The 14,312-nt window shown below is 42.7% G+C and overlaps 1 protein-coding gene across 7 annotated transcripts in view; it reads left to right on the top strand.

Annotated features, from left to right (window-relative positions):
• Nucleotides 1-14,312, top strand: part of LOC139102339 (SAM and SH3 domain-containing protein 1) — a 253,641-nt gene that overhangs the window by 234,787 nt on the left and 4,542 nt on the right. For 5 of the 7 annotated variants that reach the window (XM_070656222.1, XM_070656214.1, XM_070656204.1 and 2 more), the window contains 10 exons: nucleotides 830-991; nucleotides 1,329-1,385; nucleotides 5,115-5,181; nucleotides 6,394-6,562; nucleotides 6,712-6,940; nucleotides 7,662-7,916; nucleotides 9,780-9,878; nucleotides 11,403-11,741; nucleotides 11,997-12,209; nucleotides 13,745-13,895. In XM_070656222.1, coding sequence (XP_070512323.1) covers nucleotides 830-991; nucleotides 1,329-1,385; nucleotides 5,115-5,181; nucleotides 6,394-6,562; nucleotides 6,712-6,940; nucleotides 7,662-7,916; nucleotides 9,780-9,878; nucleotides 11,403-11,741; nucleotides 11,997-12,209; nucleotides 13,745-13,895 — 1,741 coding nt within the window. The remainder of the gene's footprint in view (nucleotides 1-829; nucleotides 992-1,328; nucleotides 1,386-5,114; nucleotides 5,182-6,393; nucleotides 6,563-6,711; nucleotides 6,941-7,661; nucleotides 7,917-9,779; nucleotides 9,879-11,402; nucleotides 11,742-11,996; nucleotides 12,210-13,744; nucleotides 13,896-14,312) is intronic. The other 2 variants (XM_070656230.1, XM_070656239.1) reach the window with 2 other exon arrangements.

Genomic DNA, 14,312 nt, shown 5'->3' with positions numbered 1-14,312 from the left:
AGACGACGCCGCGGCAATAACGAAAACGACGACGACGACGAAGACGGCGGCGGCGGAGACGCTCTTAAAATAGTGAGGAAAGGGAGATGAATTTCCCTACTCAGGCTAATCTCGTAGAAGAGGTGGTCCTTTGTAAATACTTTGAGGGCTTTGTCTTCAAGTTATCGCGGGAACGAAACTCTCGAGCTTCTACTTAATCATTCAACTTAACGTAACGCTCGTAACATCGCCCGTTTCGTCCACACGATTAGAATCTCGCGTTACGTTTTTCCAAAATACACGACGTCCGTGTATTTTCTCTCTCTTCCCTTTCTCTCTCTCTTTCTTTTCACTCTCTTCCCGTGGGACTGAAGAACGAGAAATTGACGATCTCCATGGCGACCCTCGCCGCGTCCTGAATATCTTATGCACGAGCCCCATTAGCGGCAGGAACGTCGCGAGAATAAATGGCAGCCGCTTTTAAGGAGCTCGACATTCTATAGAATAGGAGATGCTCTATGAAAGGGAATTCTACATCTATCTACCTACGAAAATGTATCCCAGTGTATCCACGTAGATTCGCGTAGATTTGCGCCACGAATAAACTATTGCGAGGACTTGTACAAGCGATTATTCGCAATCAATGCTCCGACTACGAACCCTCATTATTTCGCAACCGCTCGCGTTAATTGAATTCATCGCGCGAAAGTAATTCGTAAAGATAAAAATATTTTTAAGAACGTTAAAATTGTGCCAATGGAATTTATGTGAATAATGTTAAATTAATTAATTATGCAATCGCATTCGTTTTAGTAATTTCAGCTGTGCTGTTTTTCTCTTTTTTTTATAGGTAGATACACCTGACAGTGTCTTGCAAAGCGGTTTGGGTCTTGGACCGGACATGGGACACACGATTCTTCGTTCAATGGTGGATCCCCGAGATTACGATCGACTGAGGTATCTACAGATGAACGGAGGCCAACCAAATAGCTTCGAAGAAACCATTCACAGGGTAAATTTTACAAATTGAATAATTTTAAAATCGCCGAATTGGAATTTGCTTAAATTATAAGTTTTAATATATCAGGGATATTTTCGTTATTGCGAGACGACTCTTAAACCGGTTTTTTTTTTTTTTTTATCGAAAAGTAAAGATGAATATCATACAATAAGTTTCCGTTGGTAACGTTAGAATTCTTAAGCGAAAGCCACGCTTGCTTTTCTACAATCGTGATTCTTGAATTCACTTGGAATGCTCCAAAGTCACTTCCACGCAAAAGTCGCTTTACCGTCGATAAAACCTTTTTAAACGAAACTTAAGAACGCTTCCATCCCCTTACATTTTTCAGCTCAAAGTTCAAGAGGCGCTGCGAAAGAAAGAGCGGTTTCACAAAGAGCACGAGGAGGTGAGTGCACATCTTAAGTCTATTTCTATCGCTCGATTCTAATAATGAAATTTTCGCCTTCGGTTTTTCGCTAACAAACTTATTTGTAACCCGCGAAAGGTGAAAGGGCCACCTAATGCCAGAAATCAGGCTCGGGGTTTCGCGCCGCCACCCACAGCTACGTTCGCGATTAAATCCGCCTTGATCCCCCGGCAAAATGGGGAGTTTTGTCCCCTGTTTCCGTTCCCCTTACATTGCCAAACGGTTCCTCCGTCAGGGACATATCTCGCCGCATTTCGCGCGAGCACTCACGTCCCGCGTTTCGCGCGCAAGCGACAATTTTCGTTATCGTACGCAACCGATCGCGATAAGGACGGGCGGCGGCAATATCTTATCGCGATTAAACCAACCCGCGTGCCTGTTTATTTTCTGCCCGCAACTTTCCCCTTCCTCCCTCCCCTCGGTACGTTGTCTGGATCCATCGGCAACCCTCTTCTTGTCGTTCGACTGATATTGGCCCTGGGAGCCGGTGGCCCTTATCCGATACAATCCTGCCTCCCGCGTCGGAATTCTCGCAGGACGAAATTTGCATGTATGTACTATCACCACGGCCTCTCCCCCTATCGTCGTTCCCTCTGGTTTCACGTACGCACAAGCTCGTTCCCCGCGCGTCATGTCCTCCCTACTAACCCTCCCCCTGTGCCTCGGACTGTCTTTCGCCAACTCGATACCTCTTATTATGCAAAATAGCCTGATCAGCGTGATATCATCATAATCGTCAATGCGTACCGCGACGTTGCGTCGTGAATTCCTTATGCACGATCTCGCGATATAGGTACGCGCGCGTGATTTTCGTACTTTTCTTATTTTCCACGTGGCTTCGCGCGGTATGCGCGGCCAGTACTATTTTCCACGTCATTTCTTGCCCTAGCCACAAATGCGATCGCGGAGACGTCGCGCGGTTTCGCCGCGCGCGTAATAAATAATTTCTGATAACTTTTCATTGGCAGTGATTTAACCGATAGCTGGTTTATTATAAAATAAAAGGGATAAATAATTTATCTGCGCGCGGAATAAAAAGATGAAGCTTAAGATGAATGATGAACTTGAAAATTTCAGTGAAACGCGGAAAGAATTATTAGAATAGAATAATCTCGCGATAAGATCGGCCCTGCTCTCAACGCAAAGGGTTTAAGAAAATTTTAATAAACAGCATCAACCCTTTTCATTATTATGCTCATCCAATTTGATCTCTTTCGAGATTAACTTCGATAAACAATACTCTTTCTTTGACGACTTTTAATAATAACCCTCGGCAAAGGATTTTATCATTGTTAATTTATCTGCGGCAGAGAAATATATATATATATATATATATATATATACATATTATAAAGGAGATCGCAGGAAAACTAAATTAACTATTTGAAAGAGACACTCGGGATAATGTCACGCGCACGGCTTTATTAAAAATTAACTTCGTTAAAAAGTTAGCCGGATGTGTTGTATAAAAATTGAAGTTCTCTCTTCCCTTATCTACAGCGCTATTATTTGCCAGTCATGTCCCGGTCGCCGCAATTTTCTGATAAAAGAATTAAATTTTGCTCCACAGAAATATAAATACCTTTTATTTTTATTTACGTAATGTATACGCGACTTAAATCCGTGTAATTGTTCTACAATAAAATGTTTCATCGACAAGTATCGTTCTTTTTCCGAATTTGAGATTAAAAAAAAAATGTTTCAACAACGTTTTAATTTTTTTTGACTACTGAGATACTGTCTAAGATTCTTATTAAAATAAAATAAATTTTAAATTGCCTGTAAAGAAAAGAAAGAAATTTTTTTCCTATACGTAAAAAAATAACACGATAAACGGAATAGCCTGCAAATTCCAAAGGTACCCGGTAATGAGAGAAAAGTAGCGGTTTCAACGTAAAATGGAACCGTTCCGATGCAATCATGTGTATAAGCGGGTACACGCGTATAACGCGCGCTGCTTCACGCGAGAGAATACTCGAACGACGCATTACACACGCTTTGCACGTAACGACGTTCAAGAGTAACTGCGTTGCGTCGCGGCTCAACGCAGCTTGCAGCTCGTTACATGTGTCGCATATCGTCGAAAATGTCTCCCTATACGGCGAAGGTATTGTCTTCCCCGCACGCTATCGCTACTTAGCAAAAACTGCCCATTAGAGGTCCGCACGCGTATAGAAGACGGCGTGAACATTGTAGCCTAACGCGCGAGCCGAGAGTTTTAATTACACGGACGTGAGCTCTGCGGAAACTTGCGAAGTTTTTTTTTTTAAAACAGGCGAGGGGAGAAAAAAGGGAAAAAGAGAGTCGTTGAAATTGCCAAAAACCGGCGACGTCACGGACCGCGGAATTTCGTGGCGCGAGGTTGCGGCGAACCGGGGTGAGAATGAGAAAAGGGCGGGGATATACCGAAAGGAGAACCGTTGGAAGAAATAAAGCGGCCATGTTCCTTTGAGGCTGCGAACAATATGGAAATAAAGGTCGCTATCCGTGTAAAAGTTTTAGTGTCACCTCTACCTCCGTGGGTTTATTGCTCTCTAGAGGATCTCGTCTTTCTTCCTCTTCCCGGCCCTTGCAGCCGCCGTCCTTCCTGTCCCTTCCCGCTTCGTCTTCCTTGCCGCGGCCTTCACTTCGGTTCGGGAGGGACCGACACGGCCGCGGGCGACCCACCTCGACAACCTCCTCCTCTTTCTCATCTTCTTCCGCCCTGACTACCATTCCGGTCTTTTTTCTCGCCCAGGAAACAACCTTCGACCGGACTGTTTCTCATCAGGACATTACGTCTGCTACATCCTGACCGATAATCGCTTTTCGTTTTACTCCGCCGATTATCGGGGACTCGCGGTCGTTGACCGTAGAAAAATCGCGATATATGTGCACGGCTTCTCTTTATCCTTTCTTTCGTCTCTTCGCCGCGCCGTGTGGCCGCGAAGATCTCGAAAAACATCGACGGTGGTCCATCACACTGGCCGGATAACGGCGATTATCCACCGTGAAAGAACCCGCGCATGTAAGTTCCCGGTAATACCATTTAGATTACACGTGATTACGCTACCGGTGGCAGGGCATATCCCCCGGCATGAAATTCAGTCCTTAGGCGCGCCATTACTTCAATTAGTTACTTACGTAGAAATGCAATTTGCACGGAGGAATCTTCAGCGTATTTCAAAGTTTAATGGGAGAGACCGTGACATAATCAAATAAAATTTTATAGATTTAATAGTCATGTTATACACGTCCGTGACGTTGACTCAAACCTAATCATTAAGTTTATAACTTTATAAACTCGAGCTGGCAAGAAGGCAAATATCAATCTGCAAATATTTTTACGCAACGAGATATGTTAGATAATGATTTTTCTTTTGCATCAATTATATCATCTGCTTTTAATTTTTTATTAAACGTCTAGTAACGAGAACAAATTTTTATAATAGCAAAATTTAATATTAATCTTCACATCAATTTATTTATGTGAAATTTATGATAATAAAATCACGTTGAGAGGTAGAATAATTTTTTTTTCTTTCTTTTAAAATCGCCAGTTTAACGACCCGTATTTCGCGATCCATTTCTCACCGTCGGAAACCCCGCTGACGATCGGCAAAGGCAATCCTGCGGTATGCAAACAGCAAAGCGAACGCGGCTAATGGCAGTTTTAATCACAATGCCGGATAAACGTTTACTCACGACGTCGACATTGTGCTGTTTCAGATACTGAGGGATATCCGGCAGGGTTTAATGCAGCTAGGACGAGACGGACGGGGTCAGCTCCCTGGGGGTAAGTACATCAAGGACTAACCTCCAGCTAGTTGTCGCCTCGTCTCCCCGCGACCTATAACCCGCCCTCTCGTTTCTGTCTGTATAAGTTCGTACGTGTGGGCGCAGGGTGCGACAATGGGGCCGTGTGCGTGCACGTTGAGCAAAACGCGCACGTGCCGGCCCAGTATGAGAATCGACTCCCAAATGCCTAACACCTCGTATGTGTAGTTGCTCACTCTCGCGAGACTCATTTTGAGCATTCGTTTCCTGATGGCTTCCCTCGTACTCTTTTTCACGAAATCTCGCTCCCCGTGGCCTCAGCAGCTTTTTACGATAAAGCAGAAGCGTACCGGAATGATACCTACGTCTAGCAAAAAAAAGCTTGCACGGAAAAAAAAAACAGGAAGAAGAAAAAAGGCTATAACTATATAGCTTTTCCGTTTAATTACCAAAAAAAAAAAAAAAAAAAATTACATTATAATATTAACCAAACATCTATATTAAAAGCATTAATTATAATACGTCACTTTCCATTTTATCAGTTTTATTATTGCATTAAAATTCACGCGCTCGGAATAAAAGAAAATAATTATGCGTAATTTAAGAAATCTGTTTCACATGATTTTATATTTGTTTATATTGTATTGAAACTAATTGCGAAATTTACGATCGCTTGAAACGATATAATGAAACAAAGAAGTACTTATGAGGCCGGTAACGTATGAATTCATATAATAGAGAATAATTAAGGATAGAACGTAATTACAAAATGAGCGGCTAATGTTATTTCGCATATATCAATATGAATAGAATATTCTCTATGCTCTTTATTGTCGATTTATCATCACTGCGGTCGTTTTATTTCCTATGCACAAAGCTGCTGCGGCACGATTGCGTCGCGAATCCCCTCGCGTATACGAACTAATCTCGTTATTGTTAGTACCCGCCATCTTCATTTTCCAAACCCTCTCTTTGCTGCCTCTCCTCCTTCGCATAATCGCATGCACGCTTGTCATTCCCAGGTTTCTGTACTGAAAGAGGATCTAAATTCTCAAGACCGTCATCCTTAAATGTAATTTAACTCCGTATTCATAATGAATATTTTATTACATTCGATAATCGCCAATTTGTTTTTATTCTATTATCATTTTTCCTGCATTTTAATCCTAGCCTTTAAAGATAGTTTTTTTTTCTACGCTCGCATATTAAATAATAAAATGGTGTTTCGCAGACGATACGTATATGTACGATGAAGACGCGCGATGCGGAGGCGCGGGTGGTTTAGGTCCTGGACCAGGTGGCCATTGGTACGACGAACCACCTTATGAATCAGATCCCGAAGACTTTCTTATGGGAGCCAGCGGTGGCCCGGTACCTACTGCAACTATCCAGAACGGAAGGTAACGTATTCGCAATGAAATAAAAATAAATCTAAATTTGGCGTTATTATGGAACGGGCTAAAATCGATCCTGATGCGACAATTTTGTTGAGAAAAAAAAAAAAAGTGACGTCTTTACATTGTGATTAATTAATACGATCGAATATTAGGGTGTGTTTCACGCTGAACATGAGGCCGGAGAATCGAGGCGAAGGAGTGATCTCTCTTCGAACAGCCGGCGATATCAGTTTGCCGCGCGACCGCTCGAGGAAAAGCGCAACGTCGACGATGCGAGGTCTCATCGTTCCTCAGGGTCACAATAATCCGCCGACGATTATACCCTTAACGCATTCAAGGGCCTCTCGTGAAAGCGGAGATTACGCGAGCAGTGACGTGCAGGTAAGTCCATCGTCGCCGAGCGACAACCCTGGCAACTATCACGCGCGTCACCTTGTAAACGTTGCACTACAAACATTATTATCGTGTCGAAGAGGAATTTCCGTAGCTAGTACGATCAAGTTATACCGTCTTACACGCCCTAATATCTCTGTATAGCAGCCTGGTGCCTTAAAGAAATTTATATCTTTAGATATTTTTTTTTTTAGATTAAAAATTCAGATATATTATTATATGTCTAAAACTCGGTGATATTTTTGCGATTTCTCTCATTCAGAGGTGGCGTGGTTAACTAGCCTTGGCGAAAAGAACAAAGCGGCATATGCCACTCCGCCTCAATATTCCGCCGCTCGAAATTACCGAATCACCGCCCCTCGAGTAAGTCACGAAGCTCGTTAAGTCGCGGGTAATATTATTGCGACGAGGCGTAATATCGAAAGACCGAATCCAGTCCAGATAAATCCCGTTAGATCGTAGCCGTCACTCCGCAGCGGAATTACATTAAGTCGCTGCGTTACGATAAGCGCGCCGCGTAGGGGGACCGCGGATACGTCGGGTTCCCTTAGCCCTCGTCCAAGTTCGATCTCCCCCGTGAGGAGCGCAGATTCCGACCCGCTCGGATCCCATGGGTGTACAAGCGGAGGGGTTCGGAGGGGAAAGGTCGGCGCCTACCTTTTCGCGGGGCGTATGTCACGGCGTGATTTATTTAATTTTGGGGCTGCAGAGTGTGAGCTCGAGACTGTCGACTGTGTCGGTGGACACGAGTAGGAGCGACCAGCCTCCGGTTGGCGGTCGCCATCCCGATCGGCCGGAGCACCACCACGAGCACCGTCACAACCATCGCCATCATCACGAACATCACCACTCGGTCTCACCCCGACCCAATCAGCGTCACCCCGCCGCCACTAGCACGACCGTTACCAACACCGTCGCCGACGCAACGTCACCGCAACGCGCAAGCCGCCCGGTACCCCGTTATGTTCGTATCTGCCGAATGTATAAATGACGTAGCTTTCTCTCTATGTACCTCTCCCGCAGGCACACCCAACGTTTCCATATTACTAACCCACCTGTGTACGCTTGTCCGGCGCGTGACGTATGCGCGCGATCCATTACGTTATTTAGGCAATCTCGGAAACGGGAGAGCATTCCGGCTGGTTAGACGCGGCAAATGCGAGGGATACTCGTACGCTCAGGTATTCGCGGATCTTTCGTTCGACTCATCTCATGCGTGTACGATACAGTGTCGCTACCGATTCACGTGTAACGACTACTGGCGTTTGAGAAAGATGTTATACCGTTCTCCGGTCAGTTTCCGGTATGTTGCCTCGGCGAATCCAGGCTCCGAGAGCCACTCGATCCGTTCGTCAGACGGGCGAACAATGAGAATTCGCGAGATTTACGGATTGTTTGCGAGGAATTGAGCGCGACGGGCTCGACGATGCGATGGTTGCGTTGAAATCACGTCGAATCTACCGGTTTCCTCGTCCGTCGAGCAAACGTTATTCTTCGCCGACTTCGCAAACTTGATAACGATCGGATACCACTTCCGTAGAGTCTCGGCATTTACCAGCATCTTGTTTGAATTGCCGAGAAATGTGTGCTTTCTTAATAATTTTTTTATTATTCCTTTCCCGTCGGTCAACGTTTATACGCGTTGCGATAAGAATTAAAATACTTATTTAAAATTATCATTATTATAAAAAAATATATATATGAAGTAAAGATTTTAAATATGTTTAGTGGTGCAGAAATAAATGGCTCGTGAGATATTTAAAATTAAAAATTGCAAGATCGCACTTATAAATATTGAATTTTTTTTTCTGCAACGATCTCTGTCAAATCTCGAGTTCTGGTAATATCGTAATAAATAATTAAGCGATAAAGATATATGCTCCTGATAAAAAGAAATAACAACGCTTTTAAAATTTTTGTCAAAGCATGGCCCTGTTTGCGCTTAACACACCGTTTAGATATTTTATTTATATCTTTACTGTAGTTCGATCGTGATAGTTGGGCGTGCGACATTATAATAATCGTGTTTGACGTTTAGGAAAAAAACTAGAGAACTTCATAATCTGATCAGAGCACAGAATAAGGTGCCGCATTTCCTGCTCTGACGCCTACACAGCACTGACAGCCTCTATGTGTATAAATAATACTCACACACTGACACGCCAATATTAAGTATATCACTAACCCATCTAAATCGGCGTAACCTGCATACTCTTTATTTTCTCACGTAACACGCAACCCCTTTTCTATTGATATATCGAGTGTATAACGCGATTAACACGTCGTCTGAAACACTTGTATACTTAACCCTTGACTCATGTACATGTGCTGCTATATATTAATTAGTTTATCGCAAAAGCTACCTCGAAATCTCGCATTATAATAAATTAAAAATTTTTTTTATATACTAAAAAGGGTTAGTTTTAACAATTGCAAATTGTAAAACTTTATCTAAACATTTTTAATTATTTCATCTCGCTTTTATCCCGCCGTAACTTGTGACATTAAAATTATTTTTAATTGCCATATAAATTTTTTTTTTAAACTAAAAAAAAAAAAATAATTTATAAACAGACAACTTTCGAGGCAACTTTCGCGCTTGCACGTACGATACGACATTTTGGATATTGGGTACTCTGTATCTCGACACCTCTGTGCCTCTCATACCTGCTCTATTACCGGTGGCGGTCCGATATTATCCCGCGACATGCCCGTAAACCGACCCTTGTAACTAACAGCATCTGCGTGCTAGATCCAACATAGCGTGCCCGCTTTTCCTTTCGTACTTGGCTATTAGAACTATTTTTGCGAGGTGTCAATATTTTAGAGCCGGAGTAGCGGCGAGGAGGGCCTATCGCCGAGCCAGAGTAGCGACTATGAGGATCAAGAAGAACTCGAGAGTCAACACTCGGCCGCCGTGCATACAGTACGTAACGTATGAGAGTGGCCCTTCAAGGTGGCGTGCGAATTCTATTTTCTTTTTTTTTTTTTCTCTCTCTATTTTTCCTTCTTTGCTATTTCTACGCGTGTGCTCGATTGCATGGTGTTTTCAATCACTATTATACGAGTAGACACAGGTAGCATGTCCAAACACCGCGATAAAACTAAGAAAAACATGCCTACGCACACAACTAACGGGCGATTAGTAGAATCACGACACATTGCCTTTCCCCTCTGTTTTTCTTTTTTTTCCCCCCTTTCTTTTTATGTCGTCATAGAAAGGTAGGTATCTCCTACGTTCCGATTAAGAAAATAATATTCACACGAATGAGAAAAATTGATTTATTAATTGTACTGCACATGAAAACGATTATGTTCATCAGAGAGAGTGTTATTAGCGTTTAATATTGTCAGCGCAAAACCGAGTTTATTGATTTTATGATATCTGATTCCCATTAGTATTAAAGCTGTATGATTGTTTGTCATAAGTGCGGGTTTTGATCGTCTCGTAATAAGTGTGTCTATCATTTGGTAAACGCATCGTTTATAATAACGATGTGTAATGCACAATCTCCCGTTGATAACGGGATAACTGCGTGATATTACTGTGACGCCGTTTTATTGCGATTATACGAGCCTGCGGGAAATGCGAATGTACGTATATACAGAAGATCACGTCGTTCTAACAGATTGGATTGCATGGCAATTTACGCAAGCGAAATTGGCGTACTCCGTCTTCATTCTTATTTCGAACGCACATTGATTTCCTCTGAGGATTTCGCGCTCGCACCATTTACCTATTCCGCTTCATTAACGCAGCATGCTCTCGAGTAGCGTCTCAGAATTTGCGAAAAATATCCAGGCGGTCACGCCTCCGTACGAATTATACGCGATACCGTTGACTTATTCCAGTCGACGAACCGACCGCGGCTCATAGATGTTAAAGGCGAGATTATTTCGCTTTCACCGAAACACCCTCGCGATTCTTTCCATTGTTAAACGCATGGTCGAACGCGAAAGAAAAAATTTTCTCAAAGTTGTCGTTTACGTTTCTGAAAACTCGAGGAGTTACGTGATATTAAAAAAAAATAAAAAATAATAAAAAAAAGTTTATAATGCGATAGAGATAAATATTTAAGTGGTTTAGCGATTAACGGACGACGATGAATTGCAATATTAATTTTTTTCTTTTTTCTCACGCGCAACGATTTGCGACTTGAATGAAAATAAATCGCGGGATCTCTTCGGGAATCTAATCGAGATGTAATCGAGATAATGTACTTCTCACGTCAGGCACCGCACAACTCTGCACCGTGTCGCATTCCGAAGCGCTATAAATGCATTATTGAAAACGGCACGGCCAATGGTGATCCCTTATTTCACATAGCTCCTCGATTTAATTAACGCGCCGATGGCGCGTCGCCGCGCCTTTCCCGGTGCATTCGACGGGGCACGTATTCCGAGCACGGTGCGACCTCGATGTTCTCCAAAACTCAATTAAAATTTCCAGTCGGAGGCCAGCGCTTTGCTCGAGGGCGACGCCAGGGCGGGTATCGCGGGCCGCGCGAGGAATTTAAGGCACGACGTGCAGCGGAAGATCTCGAGGCTGCGCCAGGACCGCGCGTCCTCGGAGGCGTTTCCGTGCAGCGCGAGTAGCGTCGAGAGTCTGCCGAGCGGTAGCGGTTCGAGCACACAAGCTCTGGTGCGCGCCGGTAGCAATCACAGCTCGATATCCTGCGAGGACAGAGACGCCGTCAGCCCGACGTTCATCGGCCCTGTCCTGTGCCGAGCGAGAGCCCTGGTGGACTACACGCCCAGCCCTTACGACAAGGACGCTTTAAAGTTCAAGGTCTGTAACTACCGCCGTCGCGTGAAATTTCACCCGGATCTCCGTAATTACTAACGACTATCTTCCTTACGCAATTTTTGATTAATTCGACCGAAAGACTTCCGCGGATTTTATCTTGGCTTCGAGGGGGTTTTTCTTTCTTTTTTTTTTTTAAACTGTGTATAACAAGAAAATTTGATAACGCGCAACTCGATCGAACACATCGAAACGAAAGGGGCTTCCCTTACGAATGCTCATGTGGTTACGTTGTTTCAGAAAGGGGATGTAATAGATGTGGTACAGATGAACAAGAGTGGACTGTGGAAGGGCGTCGTGCACAACAGGATAGGCCACTTCAAGTTCATAAACGTCGAGATACTGAACGACAGGGTGCCCAGACGAGGGGAGCCGGAACGGGGCAAGTGGGGTCAGAGGTACAGGCAGAAGCCGGGGTCCGTTCAAGAGCTCTTGCAGAGAATGAATCTTCAGGTAGAGTGAAAAAGAGAGAGAGAGAGAGAGAGAGCGCTTGCGAGCAATATCTCGCCGCAGCTCGAACAAACTGATTCGCATTTGCATGGCGTCGAATGCAAAGTAGAGAACTTGCTTTTATATATTTCTTTATTCGTTGTCCCTATCGCACTCCCATTTCCTGTTCCCCCGTCCCATCTCTCACGCCCTCCCGCACCATCGCATCAGCTTCCCAGCTTATACTTTATACAGCTCGCAGGTCCCGCAGACCGTGACGAGTCCTTTTTGTTCGATTCCCTTTTTCCTATTTGTCTCCTTTTCTCTCCTCATCTTCCACTTCTTATTCTCGCTTTGCTCATTTTTATTCTTACGTGCTATATATGTTCTGATATTTCCTTTACCTTTCGTGGACCTTCATTTTACTTGTAATTTATTTTTAACAGTCGTGCACGAAAAATCCCGAAATTGTATTAAACGTTTTTTTTTTTTTTTTTAAATTAGTTACGAAATCAATAAATTTCAAGACTCTAAAAATAATAAAATTTTCTTTTTAATTAATTTTAATTTAATTTAATTTCTCTCGCAAAATTTGCCCTCGAAAGTACGGTAATTTTCGCGAATATGTATAGTCTCGCAATTTGATGACAGATTAGACCTGATCGTGATTCACTGTTAAGAGGCGTGTCTTGCTTCGTCTACGGAGTCGAAGGTACGGAAGCGGCAGGAAGGGACGGGACAAAATGATAGGGCGAGGAGTCGCTGTACCGGAAACGTCGTTTCCGATTCAGGAAGCCGTGCCACTTAATTAAGCTGCTATGATCGATCGCTTAATGAGCGTCGTAGATTTGTGTGTGCCTTTTCAGCGCCCTGGTATACACTTAATTGAAGCCCGAATGGCTTTCTGCACGAATTATATCAGCGAATGGAGATCCAAAGTATCTCCTGCCCGACTGATTGCTCGAGATTGTCGTTAAATTTCGCATAACTATACAATCCGTCTGAGATGTTTGATTATTGAACACTTAAAAAGAGATACTTCAGATTCCGAGAAAGCAAACTTTTTTTTATAATTTTTATAATTACAAGATCCTTCTTCAAGATAAATTAAACTCGCCGTGTTCTTTTAATTTATCGTTCGGATACGTTTTCATCAAACCGGAACGTACAATTTATCAAAAATCGTGCAAATTACGAGAACTCGAAAGAGAAAAGAATAAATAGAAAATTATATTACGTAAAAAAGTTTTCGCTTTCTCTTCAATTTATTTATTAAATTTTATTTCGAAATTATCTTTTTAAATTTTTTTTAATCTTTAAAAAATACTATTTTTTAATCGGAAAAAAAGTAGCTGTTATAGTTCGATGCTTTTCAATCAAAGTGCGAGAGGTGTTGCTAAGCGGGGAATTCCGTAAGCTCCTTAAGGATAATTTTATAACAATTCCGTAAGCTTCTCCCGAGTGTGCTAAACTGAGCGCGTTTCATTGTACAAGTGAACTATTCAAAGCTCTGTTAAGATGGAAGTAGCGTCTCAAAGATGAATGTTACGCTCGCGCAGGAACATATTCCAGTTTTTGTGCTGAACGGATACGAGGATCTGGAGCTCTTCAGGGAGTTAGAGGCGGCGGATCTGGACTATTTGCGTATACATCAACCCGAGCATCGTGCCAAGATACTCACCGCCGTGCAACTCCTACATGATCTTCAGTGTGAGTATACCGAACGCGGCGGCTACATATGTATTATTCACGTCTCCCCAAAGCCCTTTTCATCATCGTTGCTATTTGTCTCGCTGCATATATCATGTTACAATTAATGCTAGTTATGCATCTTTAAAGTCGCGTTGTAATTTGATATAAATAAGGCAGAATTTTTTGTTATTTAATTTTAAAGAGAATTTAAAAGTATAACGACTAAAATTCTAAACGTTCTCCGTGCAAAATGCAACGATAATAAATTCCACTATTTTATTTACTTCCTTATTTTTATTTTATATATTTTTTTTTATTTACTTTTTTTTTCCTGCTTTTTATTTCGGTCGTATTGTTTAATATCTAATAAATTAATCGAGTCAATCGCGAAACCCTAATCCACGCACACGCTTTTATTTTTCTCGTTTGTTCTTA

The sequence above is a fragment of the Cardiocondyla obscurior genome, linkage group LG01 (assembly GCF_019399895.1).
Source record: "Cardiocondyla obscurior isolate alpha-2009 linkage group LG01, Cobs3.1, whole genome shotgun sequence".
In the NCBI taxonomy this organism is placed as follows: domain Eukaryota; kingdom Metazoa; phylum Arthropoda; class Insecta; order Hymenoptera; family Formicidae; genus Cardiocondyla; species Cardiocondyla obscurior.
Note: the sequence above shows the minus strand (reverse complement) of the source record. Positions and strands in the feature narration are given on the sequence as shown.